Below are 18,377 nucleotides of genomic sequence, written 5' to 3'. Positions count from 1 at the left end.
AGAAACAAAAAAATGACAGAAGACATAATTTCCATAATAATACGTTTGATCACGAAACATGTCGTTCACTTACTTTGCTGCTAACCCTCCAGGTACCACGTGGGCTACTAAATATCCTACGTGGCCTTCATCCGACAATTTAGTTTTAGCGATAAATATCCCTAATTCATCGCAAGGATTCCTTCTTATAATCCTGACCACTTTAAATTCTGATTGTACTTTATCGGAACTGCTTCCCTTGCTTTGTTTACGACATGGCGGGATTGGTGGGATACCGCAATCTCCTCGACTGGCATCTCTTTGTCTCATCTTCTGTTTTTCTGTCAATTGTAAATATTGCGGTTCACAGCAATCAATTTCATTTTTAGGCATGCGTCGTAGTATTTCTTTACGGTCCAATGATAACGCTCTTTGATTGTGGCGCATCTTTGTCTTGCTATATTCATTCCTATCTCTACTTCTTCTTCCCGAAACTCGTGATTTTATATATGTTTGATCGCCGGAAACACTTCGTCCGTGACAAGTTACATGAGTATTTGAATGAGAAGCAGAACTTTCACATCGTGAAGATATTCTGTCACTGTCGAAAATGGAAGAAGCTGCTGATTCGTTAACAAGAATACCGGAATCTGTGTCTTCACAGTCTTGTATTAAAATGTTTTCATCGTCACACGATACGTGATAGATGTCGTCATGAAATATAGCGCTTTGACTTTTTTGGAATTCGTCTAAACCAGGTAATGCTCCGTATGAGAAGCTTCGTAGTTTCGCCTTTACACCTCCTCGCTTCTTACGACTTTTACTCAGAGCATTTGTTGATTTTATAACGTTATCGCAACTCGTGTTTATTGCCTCTTCTTCTCCGCTTTGCTTATACAGTTTTGAAAAAAATCTATTCGTCGATGATTTGAGATATCTATCTGACATAGCTCGTAATTTCGCTGACAAGCAAGAACTGGGACCTATTGTATCTTTTTCATCCTTAATCTTATATTTATCAGTCTTTTTATCAGGTTTCAGTGAGATTGGCAAATTTTCTTCGTAAGGTTCGTAATCATCATTAAAGATTTGGTCACTAGATTTCGACAGGTTTGCACCAGCTTTAGGAATTGCATGGTAGCGATCACATTCAGAACCAGAACTGTAACATCTGGTGCCTCTTGTATTGAGTGACTTGCCTTCCCTCCATTTACATTCTTCTGGACTAGTCAAATTTTTGGCGTAAAAAACATCGTCGTCGTAATTCGACATTTTTACCCATGGATTTTGATTTTCAAATTCATTGCTAGCCTCTGACGTAACGTACATTCTGGCGTAATGACTTTGAGTAAGTTCCTCCACATGCCCGAAACCACTACAATCACTTCCTGAAGTAGACGCTGCATCATCGCCATGCCGCAAAGGTCCGTTTGATTTGAAACATGACAATTTCGTATTTTTCACTTTATCGAGTAACGGATTACGCTTTTCTCGGTAAACCATATATTCTTTCTCTAAAGAACCTCCGCGGTTTTTGCGACAAATGTTGTAGTTTTCTTGTGGTGAAGTGGGGCTATTTTGTAATGATATACGCCGAGTAACTGGAGTTTCTCTCTCGCGACATAAATGTGGAGACTTTTCTACAATAATAATTTGATCATTTAGATTGTAAAAATTTGTTTCTACCGAGCTGCTGCTACTTTTTCGAGCCGAATAGCGCACTGGGGACATATCTGAAAATGAGATTACATTTGTGTCAATTAATAGTAAACACCTTTAATCTAAAATATATTATGTCATGATTGATTTTAAATGAAAAAAAGGATAATATTATAAATATATCTTCTGCGAGTAGGTTCTTGCGCGTTTCGATTTTCATCAATGTTTGATAAGTCGTTTTTAATATTATACTCAACAAGAATTAATTTCACTCGTATTATATAAGTTTTTTTCAGATGCAATGATTCTGCATATAATTGAAGACGTTAAATTATATTATAATAAGATATACGTTTTAATAATAATTGACAGAAATTTAAAATAAAATTGTAACTCTTTCAATCACTTTCTATTCATAACTAATGTTATTTTAATTATATGATGTTAATGTTTGTAGCGGTAAATTAAATGGATTGAGGTTATTTGGTGCTTCATAATTTTAGTATGGATACATCTCAATTGTGCTCCTACTTCCGGATTCGCAATCACTCACTTGTTTTTCGACATTCTTTAAAAGATGTGGATAGATTACAATTCACTACAAATTACAATGCTTGTCAATTAGTAGGATTCACATGCAGGAAAATATATTCTCTAACCATAACTCATTCATGTATTTAGTGTATTGGTGGTTTCAAATGTTATTAGCAGTTGAAACCACAGTCAGCAATGGAATTAACTAAGTCTTCTAAGGTTGTACAGTTTATTAATTTTTAAAAGTAGTTATTCGACAACGACATACCATAAGGTATTCAAACCTAGAGACAACAATAATAATTGTTACGATAATTTCTCGTTTCGTTATATTGTGGTTTTAGTTAGACAGTTGTTAAGTTTATTTATTAATTTATTATTTTTATCTACATATTTACAGTACAGGGTGCCCTATGAAGAGTGCCAGAAGAGAGCAGAGAATGAGATAAGTCAACAATAAACTTATAAAAATTTTCTTTTGTGGTCACTTTCTCGATGTTCTTAATACGTAGTTTTTTATTCCCAAGCTTTATTAGTACTTAAAAATCCTTGACTATGATTTTACTAAGTATTTTTAATACTTCTTAAAATAATTACACGATGTCCCAGAGAGTAAGTATCTAAGACCAGGGAGTATATGTATTGCAGAATATAGTCGCCAAAAAAAGTTACAAATATTATGAAGCCCAGACAAATGTGTAGCAGGCTTATATTTATTTCTCGTGTTGACCATATGTACATCGTTATTTTTATCATATCTATTCTAATGCACATAGACCAGATTATCGTTTACTATATCGACTACTATACTGACTATACTCACACTATATCGACTATATATCATCATAATATTTTCACTAAACTTATCTCCAAATATCTATACATGTGTTATTTTGATGGGACCGACCTTTCACTGCTCCCCAATTGACATTCGCAGATTCCACGAGTCCTGGACTAAGACATCTTTCAAGGTATTGAAGCACGAGAGTTCGGTTCGGGGTGGTAAGCACTACTATTTTACCAAATTGGAAGGGCGCAGAGTTCTTGGATCGCTTCGGTTCGGAGGCTCCATGGTGTGACTAGTTCCAAGGATTCTCCTGGTTAGCTTTCCTACACAATTGCGCACAATAGCGCCCACGAACCTCAACTTAGTTAATTCTTATTGCTTTGCTATCTGGCTCTCATTTTATAGATTTCTTAGTTTATTAGAGCCCCGTTTAGTTTATTACACCCCGAGTATAGTGAAACTGTCAGTACCAAAACTTCGTGGAGAACAACTTTCGAAGATATTTTATTTTGACGAGACTAAATATTAAATGATGCGTAATATATCTTTACCAATTCTGGATCTTCGTGGCGAGTGTGCCTCAGTGTCCTGCGATACGGCTAGAAGCCGCGGCGGCTCGCCCTTCCTAAACCACCGCATTATGCACGTGGTTCACTCCATTGCCTCACTGAAACAAGAAACAAGAAAATTGTATCTACAAAATAACATAGTATTCGATGCCTATATCTGAGCATTAGTTTATAATTTATTAATACCAGTTTACCACGTGAAGAAATACACATTTAAAGCCTTTAAAACTTATACAGGTATAACTAATCAACCTGTATAAATAAAATGAATCGCCAAATGTGTTGCTAAATACAAAAAAAAAACAAGAATAGCTCAACCAAATTGTTGAATTTTTATAGCGTTCACACTCGCATCTAATGCTCTGTGTATAGCAATAAATCATCATAAATATATGTCGTCGTTTCAGCCGTTCAAGGCTTCTTCCAAAAGGTGTCTTTGAGGAGGATATACCCGATCGAATCGCAGTGTAGTATTATGGTACGCAGAGGACGCTGGTGCCCATCCTCTGGAAAATCGTTTGTGAGTAGTGGTATTTCTATGTAATTAATACACAAAGTGTGAATTACAAAGGTTTGCATTCCGAGAATCGAAATTCAAGTCTAAGTAAATATACGTGCATTATCATCTAGCAACTTAATTGGTATAACTTTCTCTGAAGCTTATAATTTAGAATGTTAAAATTTATTATTTCTGTTGTATTTTCTGATTTGATTAGTGTGATTATAAATTAAGTTGATAATTTGTTTATTTTCTTATATATATTTTGTTATCGTTGCACTGCATTTTGAATAAATACTTATTGCTACATTTTAAAAATATGGGTTTGGCAAATAAAATCTTATAAAGTCTATTACAATCTTGAATTCCTAAATACTCTAAATTATACGGTGTACAATTTTACGGTTTCTAGTAGTTTTAAATATATTCCGATACTGTACTGTATGGACACATTAATAAAGGATTGCAGTTACGTCAATACAGACAAGGCAATTTAGAAGTGCCAGTAGCAAAAACCTCTTGGTTCACCGTACAATCTCAGAATTACCATTTCCTAATATTCTTGCACATACAACACGCAATGCGCTACGGAGAAACGCTCCATAATGACAGAATTCCCAAGAACAAGGCTGGCCATTTCCCGCGCGTCTTTATATATGTTGAAATTGCGCAGTAAGTCAACTGAAAACTAACCTTATTTTGATATACGATAATGAATGCTTGACAGTAACGAAATTATAATTTTAATTTCGTAGATTTTATTTTAATTATCATCATCATCATTTCAACCCTAGGAAGTCCACTGGACAAAGGCTTCGCCGTTAGATATCCAATAGGACCAAATGGAATAAATTTCCTGCCTGTATCAAGCGTTTTACGGGTACCTTAGCAGGTTCTGTCCATCTTATGGTTGGAGGGTCTCCGCTGCGCTTGCCAATCCGTGGTCACTACTCCAGAATTTTAGGACCCCAGAGGTAATCTACTTTACGCGCTGTGCAACTTGCCTACTGCCACTTTTAGTTGTCACTATTTGGGCTCTTTCAGTTACTGGCGTTCGTCTACGGATGTATTCATTCATGTTTCAATCTTGCAAAGCAATACATCAATACATCAACTAACTTTTAACGTATTAGTACTTTAAACAAGCTTTCTTAACTTCTATTGTATGCTATGGATGTATCTTTTATACATGAATACATTTGATAATAAAATAAAGTTTTTACGATTCTTATTTTACTTCTTGATAAACAATTGTAAATATAAATTTTTGATTTCTAAAACGAATCTGTTATGTCTTACTTTCGTTTATTGTCCAGATAACGATAAAAGGCACTGTAAACTTGAGAATACATATACGCATAAGTAGAATAAAATGTAAATTGAAGGAAAGTTTATTGCATACATTAATCTTTTATGTTAAGTTTAACTAAATTACAATATTTACCTCCTGTCGCATCTATCAAGAATCGATTACTTACTTTACTTAGATCTTTGGGAAAGGCGAGAGAAAGCCGACGCGGTGATCTTTAATTAACTGGAAACAATGTCAATGACAATAAACTATAAAAACAAGGCGGGAAAAGATCATCCATTATGTACACAATTTGTTTTTCATTAACATTATTGTATATGTTTTCAAATATTTCAGTAAACCGATAAAATACGACTCGGTTGAAATTATTAACTATTTATTCAACTACTATAAAAGTATGAAGTAAAAATTAAAAAGAATTATTTCAGTTTTTGTTATAGTTTTTATTATAACATATTCTGTGTGCCTTTAATAAGTTCCATAGTAATATTTGTTCACAACTAATAAGTCTTCGTGTACTGGAGGAACTTCATTAAATAATAAAATAAAAATAATTCCGATGAAAAATATTTTAAACGTGGCAAATCAAATTACTTTTCTAGCTATATGCGAATAATGATGCCAATAGACGGTAATAAGAGGGACATTCAAACGTAGCGCCGAGACACACACAACTGTTCGGACGATGCAACGTCAATAAAATAGATATCTTACTTAGGAATTTGCAGCAAATAAAAACAAGCCGTTTTCTAGTATGGCAGTATGACTAAGTGGCAGTATTGTTAGATAGGTAATAACAAGCCACCAAATCGAGGTTCCGCCCTCTCGAGCTCTAACAGTCCAAGCCGGCACGATGGCTTTCCAAGCAGAGGTTTCCGTGGAGCTCTTAAGGTAAGTTATGTAAACGAGATTTAGGCTGAGCACCTTTTGCGCACTGCCCTTTTAAGCCCACTTAAACAGTAAATGCCAAAAACGTAAGTGTATATCCAAACCAATAAAAAAAAGAAAAGAAGTGCCAGTCATCGACTGTGGTATGTGAGCGGTGAGACGGAGAAGTACACGATTGATAAAACACACATGAGATATTTGAGAACAGACAGTCCCCTACTTGCCTTGTCTACCCATGTGCCATTCATATGCCTTAGAAAATGACTAGCGTTTGCTCGTACATTATACAAAGCTATAGACATAAGCTTTGGTAACCCATCCAGTAGTTTTAATCTAAATTTTACGCAACATTATGTCGACTTATTTCGATTTGTATTCGATACCTAGACGAAACCAATTCAAATCGTTCCATAATCAATATCAATCACGCTGTGTTATACCCACAGCGAAAACAGCGAACATAATAACTAATTAGTATACTCATGCGACATCCATCACAGACGAGGGCTGTCGTAAGAATTGACAACCGATTTGATTATGATCACGTAACCTAACCTTGCCTGTGGCAACCATGCGTTGGGTAATCGGTTTGATACAGTTTGTTGCACTTATGTTTGTTTGTAGTAGTTATTTGTTTTTACATCACCTTTTTTGTTATAAAGTCGATTGCATTGTTATCGATTTTTATTTTCTTACAATAATTCGAAATTCGTATTGCTTAAGTAAGGAACCGAAAGTTGAAATATTATATAGTAAACATTGTTAATATTTTAATAAACCCATTTTCGTTAACCACTTGACTACTTAATTATTTCCATGTAACAGATATATAACTCTCTCTTTCTTTAGAAAATAGTTTAATTATTAAGAAATAAATTTCCTCTTATGTACTGACTCATCACCATATATCTGGAACCATAAGGTTTAGAGACTTAAAATTCGGTAAGAATAATCCTTTTGCCGAGTAGACATCAGTTAAGAATGTATTCTATGGAGTTCTTTCTGCAGAGGTTAAGGTAGCTTCATTAAGTTCGCGAAGCCGGCGGTGACACCTAGTAAGACCACATTAAACACTTATAAATGTATAAATATGAAAACCTGTAAATGGTAACCTGCTTCTGTTTTATTAATTATTAATATATATGTTGCCTGTTGATTTTTGAATAAATAAATAAATCGATAAAACATGAAGTTAATAAATCCGGTAATCAAAGAATATTTATTAATCTGATTATTTTATCCTAGCTTTACTAATAAACACGGGCGTCTTGTGAAGTAAATAAATTCTTAAGTCTTATAAAGGTTAAAAATATTATGGAAGTTTATACTGGCAATGTATAACCCGACGCAGTGCAAGCGGTAAAAAGAAAAATCCCAACAGAATCTCAACTTGCCATGCAACCAGTGGAATCTATACACATCCTGTCGTCTGAACTCTGATAAAAATATGATCGTAACCTTTTTTTTTTAAATAAATAAAGTAGCGACGTTACTAATATTCAGGTTAATTTCATTTAATTTTAAATTTGTGTCAGGAGACGTTTTACATTATTACTTGAACGTTGTATTTTCGATAAATTTTACTGAATGCACGATCTTTGTTTATATTTAACTTATACGCCATTGAAGTTTCTATTTTATTGTAAATCATGTTATTTATTTTATTATAATAAATCTTAGAAAGTATGCATAAACAGAGTTCGATTTAAAAGTATTCTATTCCCAAGTTGTACTTCATCGCCTACAAATAATCGAAGTGTTGCAAGGAAACGTATATTAAAATATTCCAGACAATATCTTGGGCAATATGGATAGAACTAATTTCGTGCCAGTAAAATAATAGGTTAATAAATCTCTTTTATGTTAAAAGTTTTATAAAAGCTAAGATCTCAAAGAGACAACGTAAGAAACGTTTACTTTCAGTGTCCTATTTCAAAGAGTTTTATACTGTGTTTAATAATAAGTGTAAACAGCGCATGCAAGAAATACATTACTTTTGCAAGTTCGTCATACTTGTTTTAATAAAATTACTTCGTATCACCACGACTCGTGCTAAAATCTTAGACATAAATGACGTTCATAAAGTGTTTGCAAAATAGTCTTTATACATCTGAAGTGTTGTACTACAAGGTCAGATTATTTAAACAAGTCGTGGATTTTAAATTAGTACCCCAACCAATAGGTATAACATCTATACACTAACCACTTTTAGAAACAAAATTAAGGTCATTTCTACTTCATGCATTAGGCTTATAGCGTAGTAAGACGATACAAAAGTTTAATTTATTATCGTAGGAACATTGTTACAGTCTTTTGAATGAATCTACATGAAGGTTTAGGAAAATCAGTATTATATAAGAAAGACGTTGCCAAATTAAAACCTGTCCTTCGATAAGTATAACAAACTTCATATTTTCAGCCGAAAGACGTCCCCTTCGCCCAAAGATCGCTACGATAACAGTCAACCAAGTGGTTGACCTATTCATGCCGCATTTGACAGCTCGTGGTGGCAACTTAAAACTTACTAGAGTGTTTACAGTAAAGCTTTAAATTATTGTAACACTTTAAGGTTCAGTATTTAGCATATTCGTAACGCAAGGAGTTTGTCTTTCAGGAAAAGGTAAAGCAATAACAAATGCAATAAAAAGGATATAAGTATTTAATTATACATAGGTAAAAATATTTCAGAAATTGTCACGCTGTATTCATCAGTGTTCGTGTGACTTGTTTTGACGATTCGCAACGGTTACTGAGAATATTGATAGGGAGTAAACCGCAAAAGATCGAATTATTTAGTTGATTTATAACTATTTATCTACTGGTTTCCTCGACCAAATTTTTACTGTCAAAAGTTATTGGACTGCCTGGAGGTAATATGTTTATAGCAGATATAATTAATTAAGATTCATGTGTTAATAATAAACAGCATTTTTCGGACTTCAATAATAATGTTAATATATTTCAATTATTTGTGGTTTCTTTAGGAAAAGTCAGGGGTCCTTTTTACTACTTTCTTTCCAGTTTTTAAATTTTTCTTACCGTGGCAACCTAGATCGCATCTTATATAAATAAAAAATAGCTGAATTAATCGAGCAGTTCTCGTATTTTGTACTAAGCAATATATTTAGCGATTCATCTTTTTTACGTAAATACAGGATATCCCGTAAGGAAATCAACATGGAGTACCTAATAGTATAGCTATGAAGAACTCAAAAACATCTAAAAAAATTACATCTTTGCTAAAAATATGAGGTTCCGTTCAAAAAGAAAAAGATATTTTTTTTCTTTACTGTACTTGCACGTGTACCTCGGTTATAAATTAATTAATTTTGTTGAGATTTTGGTATTATCTTATTTAAAATAAACATTATTAATAGAAATGTTGTAAATATTGTATGTGTATCAATTGTAAAAAAATATTGACTGTAGTGTTTTGCGGCAGTATTAACCATACAGTTTAGGATTGTAGTAGACTATGTATATATAGGAAATAAACTAGAAAAGATACAATAAAGAATGTGCGGCAGTTCAATGAGGAAGCTACAGAGCATTTCCATAAATGTCTCGGTGTAACTTTTATATAATGGTAAGACTAGTTAACATGTATGAGCTAAACTGTTCATAAAATCTTGGCAAAAGGTTTACTCGATCTAATTTTATTCGACTATTCGCAATGCAAACTATGTCTTTACGTGGACTACGTATGTAGCTATAAGCAGGAAATCACTAAAGTGTTGTCTAGAATTTTGTATTACAGTGATGTAATTGTTGTTCACGTTACAAAATAGCAATAAATGCTATTGTAACGTTCAATTTAAAATGCTAAAACTAATTATGTATTTATTGAAGAACAGCCCGTAGTAGTTACAGTCATTATCATATAACAATTACTAAATGTCAAGAAATAATTTAGTACCACTTATTACAGGCAGTCACAACAGACACCATTTGTGATACTTATTAGATTAGGGAACAAACAAAAAAAAAACTCAACACATAATTCATTGAAATAAGATACAAAAGATACATTCATATATATAAAAATAAGGAGATAATCGAACATTGATGGGATTTATAAAAATTTTTTGGGAAAAATTAATTATTTATCAACTGTTCTAAAATTTTTCTCTTGAAAGTCATATAACTATTTCGGTTATTATTACGATTTTATATTATTTACAGGCCTCTCGCATAGAATTACAATAGGTCCGGTTTTAAGCGGCCTGCGTCTTCCGACGACTTTATTAATATGATCCGTTCACCTTGTCGATGGACGTCCAACGCTGCGTTTACCCTTCCATGATCCCCACTCATGAATCTGAAAGCCTGATCGGCCAACTGTACTGCGCGCTATGTGACCTGCTATCACTTCAAATAGCTAATCCACTATATGTCATTATAAATTTTAAAACACATATGTATTTAAAAATGTCTTACGGTGACCCCAACAATGCTTAAATATTAATAAACAAGTAACGATTCAAACACTTTTTTTGATTGAAAAAAATTGTTAAAAATTCTATTTAAATATCGAATTCATTTAAGGCACAGCTTTTTAAAACTACGATTAAATTTCATTAGCCTCTGGTTCGATCCTCTGCATCTTGTTTGATGAAGAAGATGCACTGATAAATGTTTGATCTTGATAAATACGTTGATAATTATATTTAGGACATAACTATGAATAATCAACACATTTTATTAATAAATAATAAATAATTTATGTAATATAGTCTTTATTGTAATTATTTTTGATTCACGACATTGTTAGTTATATTTTCTGGTGTGTAATTAAATAATATTTACGCTTTTTGTCACAAGCCACTCAACGTCCTTGAAATTTATTTATCGACAATGCGAATGCAAGCCACACTAGAACTTGTTTTTTTTTTTTTTTATTAAAACCTACAAAGTCTTAAGAAACTTACAAAAAACATGAATTAAACCGGTAAAGTACGTTCATAAATTAAGGTGTGTCCAAGGGAAATAGAGAATTATTTATATAACTCGTGCTGTTCTGCACAATAGCTATCTTCTTATTTAGTGACACTTCGCACAGTCTGAATAATGCGAAATGATTCAATGTTTGTTACGGAACCGAAAATTGCACAAGACAACGGAAAACATTAACGCGTACGGAAGGTAACCCAATGGCTTCCTATGTGACATCAGCGCTTTTATCACAAAGAATGAAATTAGTCATTCTGTTGTTGCCGATGCTTAATTTATTCGACTTGTCTTAACTGTTATGTGAATACTTTTTAAAAATGTTAAAAAATAGAAAAAGGAATTTATACCATAATTTGAATAACATTTCATTATCTGTCGTTATTACGCAATGAACTCATATTAAAACGTGAAAGTTTCTCATCCTACTTTTAATAATTGTGTAAGAGGTTTGTTCAGTTATGTCTTTATAAATTGTAAAATTAGTTTATTTTTTTAAGAAAATATTGAATGACGGCGACTGATAAACAATCACAATTACTTGTGATTTTTTTTCCGTAATAGAAATAATTGACAATGCAATGCCACTAAGAATATTTTAAAGATAATGTAAAACAAATCCATCCAGAGTCTCGTTGGTGCTGGTTTACCTTGACCCAAAGGATAACAAGTTTCATCAACTCACAAATTTCGCTATAAAGTTTATATACTTCGGTATCAAACTGGCCACTCCCTTTATATAAAAAGCAGTTGTCTCCCGCCCGCTTGGCGTGGCCCGCACTGCTTTTGGTGGGTATAATTTTATAAAATACATTCGAAGAAACAAAGTTTTATACCTGTTAGAGCTATAGTTGTAAAATATGCATTCGTAATTAACCCCTCTCAATTCCTCTACTCGGCGGAAGGAATATTTCTACAATATTTCATCTTTGGTAGCCTTATGATTCTAGAGATATTGTGGCGAAGCAATACATAGGTATCTTTATATGACCACTCTATAATATATAATAATATGTCACATTTTTTTTCTATTGCAATCCGAAGAGTCAATAACTGGCTTTACAAAAAAAAATTAAAACTTTATTATCCTTACATTATTTATTATTTGTAAAATCATTAATTTTTAGATAAAGTGCACCATATATTAATTGTCAGCACATGAACACACTTACAGCACACAGCACTTTTACACCTGTAACTAATAGATGAGGATATTTGAACGCACAAATTATGGTCAGAAACGAAAAATATGAATTATAAAAAGATAAAACAGTTTTGATTGTTTTGTACACATTATCCGCAATCTTTAATAGCTCAGATTTGATCTTACAATCAATGGACTGTAAAAAGTTTTTGCTTGACTGCGCGGCAATTTTATTACCAAGGAAATGCCCGCGATCGTAGCTAACAATGGCTTTAGATTAGTTGTTAATACTGTTACCCGGTATGATAGCCTGCCATTCCCCTCGCTTCTAGCTATTTTTATGCCATCATTAATTCTTTTACGTACCCGACAATAAAGGTATTTCCGAGAAGTGGTTTATTAATATTTTATATGTTTTCCGTGGAAATATTTTTTACTATCAATATTCTTAATGTTTAGTCGAGATTACGTTAAAAGAAATAAGATTTATTCAAATCTCGTTTTTATAGACAATTCGTTAAAGATACAAATTGCATGACTTAGTTTCTAGTTAGTAGTATGTCTTAAGAAGCGCGTAGGATTACGTCCATCGATTGGAAGTATGTGCAATGTAATGATGCAATCTGCAATGACATCATAAAAGACCCTTACAATATTCTCTTAATCATTGTCACCTATTGCAAGAGTTTGCAAGTTACATTTATTTATACAGCAACGTCTAAAACTTTAGTCACTTCCTCCTACTTATTACTATTGTTTAAATTATTTTCACCAAATGCCTAATAGTTAAATAAAAATCTCTCGTTGTTTTCAAAATTTCCGCTTCCGCGTTTAGGTCTATAACATACTATAGACAAAAATATACCAACACAATAAATACATAAGATATAACTTTAATATAGCAATAAAAAATAAAATATTACGTTATTATTCATATAAACAAGCAAAGATCTGACGATCACGACTTTTATTTAAACCTTCATAGATTAAAAATAGCTTAACGCCTGCCTAGTCACAAAATTCTTGTATCACGTGATAAGGTGTGGCAGTTGTTAAAGATTCGTGGTGTCATTGAACATTTGTTACTTAAAATATGATTACATATTGTTAACACTTTTGTCACCGAAATCATATCCAATATAGTAAATATATTTCACAAATTATTGGAATTCTTATTGGCGTGACAGTCGTTAAACATATATCATATGTTTTTTTTCAGTTGCTTATAATAATATTTAAATATTACGTAAATATTCTGAAATAAATTATAGACATGTTATTCACTTTCTAAATACCAGAGACGTAATCCCAACCATGACAAATCATTTTAAGAAATTAATGTGTTATTTATTTTTTGCTATTAATAATTATAAATAAGGTAAAATACCTCGAAACTTCTCTACGGAATATTAACTAACTTAGAAAATAAAACGCGTGTACATAAAAAATATTAAAACACGTATACGAAAACGAGGACATTTGCTTATTACAAAGCAAATGTTAACGTCATTTAATTTAATCATAGATCACGATTCTATAGAATTAACTTAAGCTCAGTTTTAATTAATAATGAAACAAATTAATATTCAATTAATTTCTGAAATTATTTTGATGAACGAAATTCTTCCTAAGTAAACCTTCTGCCTAAAAGAAAGATCTCTGAAGATTCTTAAAGTCAATTTAATGAAAAAAAATAAGATTAATAAAAGTAATAATGATCAAAACTGTAATAATAGTTACATGAATTTATTCATTATTAATCCGTGTAAAAGAACTAAGCATCCTGTGATAAATAACAAATGTTATAAAAAAAAGTAACATTTTTGTCTGTGTATGTTACACAAAAACTTAATAACAAGACGTAAAACTAACACTAAATCATATCCACAACAATACGTTCTTTTTATACTCGCCTTTTATAGACTATAAAATAAAATTTGACGATCGTTCGTGACGTAATGCAGCGGGTTGTGTCACTTTGAGTGAAATCAGTATATTCGGAATCATGTATCACGTATCAAACTTATCAGTATTGATGCCGCGAGCGGAGGAGACGTTTCGAATGCTAACATTGAAACAATACGGATGTGTAGACGTTGTAGGTTACTCTCTTAAAACAACGGACATGGAAAAATGGTTTTATGTGAGTGCACTTAACGAGAAATGGACGCGTCTTCAAACAAACGATCGAAACATGTAATTAATAAAATTTGAACTACGTATTGTTATAGTGCTATTCATTACCTTAGGCGTGCCTCGGAGGCAGTGACTCGGCGTTCGGTCCCGTTGCCTGTGCTAGTAAAGCTACAATCAAGAGCTAATTTACATGTTTAAAGGTTTAAAAATAGAACCTTTTTATAGCGAATTACTATTTAAAAAAATACAAAAAAAACTTTATCTCTTCTTTTTAAACTTAGTTCAAAATAATTGCTATTTTTATAAACGTTGCACCTCATAAGCAAACATTTCAAATTAATTTTAATTGAAATTCCTAATATTATTTTTATTATATAAATATTTGCGCACGAGGCTTTTATATCTGCTGTAAGATATTATAAATGGAGAGGTTTTTAATTATAAATAAAATATTACATTTATGAATATTTATCATGGATAAGCAGACTAAAGGCATTTTCGAGATTGTTTTATAACGTGAAAGCTGTCGTATGAAAGATCTTTCGAAAGGAATGTGAACGAGAGAAAATTACGAGTAGAAATATTGTAACATGCGATAATCAACACTCTCAAGTATCTCTAATATTTATGTAATAACAAAATCACAAAGACCGGCGATAGACAGCTGGGTTCTTCAGCATGATTTTGATAAGATATTTGTTCTTATATTACAAGATGTTTTTTTTAGGTTTTTACTTCAGAGGAAAAATTATTTTTAGGAATTTATCGGCGTGGAGAGACATTTAAAAAATAATCTTTAGGTTGTGATCTATAATAATCTTTAAATGTGATGAAATGTGGATTTGATAAATTGAATAAATCATGTGTTTATTATTTTTTTAACATAACCATTTATTTATATAAATATGATTTTTGGCGTAATATTTAAATTTTGAAGGATTAATTAAAGATAAACAAAAACACAACGAGCAGAATTTCCTAACATTCCCAGATCACAGAGACATAGTTAATAACAAAATTAAAAGCAGTCATTAATGACCGCATCTGGAAAAAAGTTCATTTACAAATAAATCAATATTCGAACAATTTTTTTCAGATTTCATAAGGTTAGAGGTGGTGATATCACATTCAGACTATGATCAGTGGTAATTATCAACGTATTTAATATGTTAAACTTTCTGACGGAATATTATTTTTAAACGTTTAATTAAATTGCAAAATTAGATAAATATAAAAGGATTGTTGATGTATTAACTTTGTCACAAAGTAATATTAAAACGTGAAAATAGAAGGCTTTCACCGATCATCTAAATAGAGTAAGTTAACTGTATAGAAAGGACATGCTGTGTAACCAGGTCGCATGATCCGTTACCAGCAGGGTTAATCCTAGCTTCTTAGCAAAACTTAGTCGAAGTCTATTCGCGCACCGACGGAATGCGGAAACACTTTCGCCTTAGTCAATTGAAATTTTTACACATAATTGACCATGAACTTGGACACGATCTATATTATTATATTCTGAAGCTTATCACACTTTACGAGTATTGGGATGTTTTTGAAGATTTAATTAAATAGTGGTTGCAAATGTTTTTATAGTTATCTCAGACACAATACAATACAAGGTCGCATGCGGATATATTAAAATACATTATTTCTTGTTGGTAAAATATTTTGTATGTAATTTCTGAACATTCTAAATTTATATTATGTTACATTTTTATGAATAACAACTTACTAGAGTATCCTGTTTGAAACGCGTTCATCTTGACTAGTTTAATATACGCGTTGTTCTAAAACTGTATAAATATTACATCAATGTGAATCTCTGCTGTTTATCTACTATCCCGGGAGAATTAATGCTTTTGTGTTTATGTACATGTAGCGGGATTCGGACAAGTATTTAAGATACTGTTTTAATTTTGAAATAATCTTAAGAGTATTTCAAAATTTTTTAATGACTTAATTTGAGAATGGGAAGTTGAAGTATCAGTAGGCAGACCACTTAATCAGAACAGATGACAGTGGCGGTAAGGTAGCGTTGAACTTCCACTAACGAAGTGACTGACCACTTGGTTAAGTTAGTGAGAATACCCTAAGAAGAATGTCTATGTCTAGCAGATTATATATTATACTTATTTTATATTTTAAGATATCTTTTAGTGGCGTTCTGATTTTACATTTCATAGCAAAAGAGAAATTATAATATAAAACAACTCGCATATCGAAAACCTTGTAGGTTTATCTGAAGTTCATGAGGTCGTGTACTCACACTACAAACTGTGATATACAATGTACATAAATACATACTTTTCCATGTAACATTTAGTATATATTTATTAATATAATTATATGTTAATTACGATTCCTCGTCGACGTGATTCAATAAATTAAGTTTTAATATAACATTGATTAACATAGATTAATCGAATCATTAGCAGGGGTCAAGGGTGCGTAATGCGGATCGTCCTTATTGGATAAGATTACCAGAGCCGCATACTATTAAGTGCCAGGGCTGTAATGGTAACGAATTTTAAATCTGATTATTTTATAATTCATTTTGAAATCAAAACACGTTTGTTCCAGAGGAAACACCACTGTTACTTTTTTGCTAATATTACGACGCAGAATATTGTAATGTGGAATAAGTGCATTTTGTAAACACCTGGTAGTTAAAAAATAAGTAATGAGGTAGTGCGAATACTCCTAAGTCCTTATTGGGGTATAAATACGACGCACTAAAAACGTGACGAAAAAAGAGTTGTCACTTGAACTACCAGAGCGTTAGGATCTGGCCGTGGTTATTTTCCGACACGTATATATGACTGACAACATTGACGCGGAAATTTACAAACGCCCTTCAAGACAAAATAAATGTTTTAAATTTAGATACTGCAAGTATTTAGTCACGCGAAAAGTTTACGGGACTGGTATTAAGGGTTGTGCTAATAAGAATTTGTTTAGTTAATACACAAAAATAGCTGACGAAGTAATTTTTAAAAACATATTGTGTATTTGCAGAAATTAAATATGTATTAATTTTCGTAAGTACTCATTTGTAAATAATGCATTGTTTTTGTTTATCACGAATGTACATTTAGTTTAACAAATACTATTTAACTTTGTTTACTTTAGGCATTATTTCATTAAACTATAGACACATTATTATTTATTTACTTTAAATCATGCAAAGATCCACTGCTTCCTTCTAAATTCCAAAAACAAATAGGACTTCATTTAATATACGCGCAAAACAAAGATATATAAGATTATATTAAAAGAGAAGATAATAAAAGTATATCGAAAATCAAACAATCCCAATAAAACAACTGAGTTAGAATTTGAAAGAGAATGGATTTATTGTATGCTTTGTTACTTCTTCGATTATAACTTAATCTTATATAATATTCAAAAATAAAATTTATTAATAAGATTTATTTTGAAACCAATTATTTCATATGCAGAAAAAAAAGTTGATCGTAGATAATTTTAGCTTACTACAGAATACGATGCGGCGTGTATTGTAATAATTTTGTAGATCGTATAATACGTTGATAGCTAGTACGCAAATATTGTCCTCAGATAGTGTTGTTTAAATATGTCAATTTACTTCGAAAATGAATCTATATTTATTTTTGTCCTATAACGTCTATACGTCTATACGTCTATTTACATTAAACCCTACCGTAGGCATACATTTCATAACACAAATGACATAATATCCCACTAATTCCACGGTGTCGAATATAAAAGAAATAACGTTTATTGCAATGCACTACAACCGCAGAAGTTTTAACGTAAAAAAACCTCACCATGCATAAAGCATTTCATTCACATAGTACGTATTAAAAATAGGATCATTTTATTCATTATAGTTTAAACGCAGACGAAGCGTTTTATAGCTGAACTGTGGGTTGCACATTCTT

General features: G+C 31.7%; 1 protein-coding gene across 3 annotated transcripts in view; it reads right to left on the bottom strand.

Moving 5' to 3' along the window:
• LOC137926558 (uncharacterized) overlaps nucleotides 1–18,377 on the bottom strand; it is a 46,036-nt gene that overhangs the window by 3,863 nt on the left and 23,796 nt on the right. For all 3 annotated transcript variants that reach the window (XM_068770202.1, XM_068770204.1, XM_068770201.1), the window contains exons 2-3: nucleotides 3,511–3,626; nucleotides 74–1,712 (exon numbers count right to left, since the gene is read on the bottom strand). In XM_068770202.1, the coding sequence (XP_068626303.1) occupies nucleotides 74–1,712; nucleotides 3,511–3,598 (1,727 nt within the window). In that variant the 5' untranslated portion in view covers nucleotides 3,599–3,626. The remainder of the gene's footprint in view (nucleotides 1–73; nucleotides 1,713–3,510; nucleotides 3,627–18,377) is intronic.

Source organism: Battus philenor, unplaced genomic scaffold, assembly GCF_028537555.1.
Source record: "Battus philenor isolate CCGP_79_NKW_IND1 unplaced genomic scaffold, ilBatPhil1.0.hap1 SCAF_3, whole genome shotgun sequence".
In the NCBI taxonomy this organism is placed as follows: domain Eukaryota; kingdom Metazoa; phylum Arthropoda; class Insecta; order Lepidoptera; family Papilionidae; genus Battus; species Battus philenor.
Note: the sequence above shows the minus strand (reverse complement) of the source record. Positions and strands in the feature narration are given on the sequence as shown.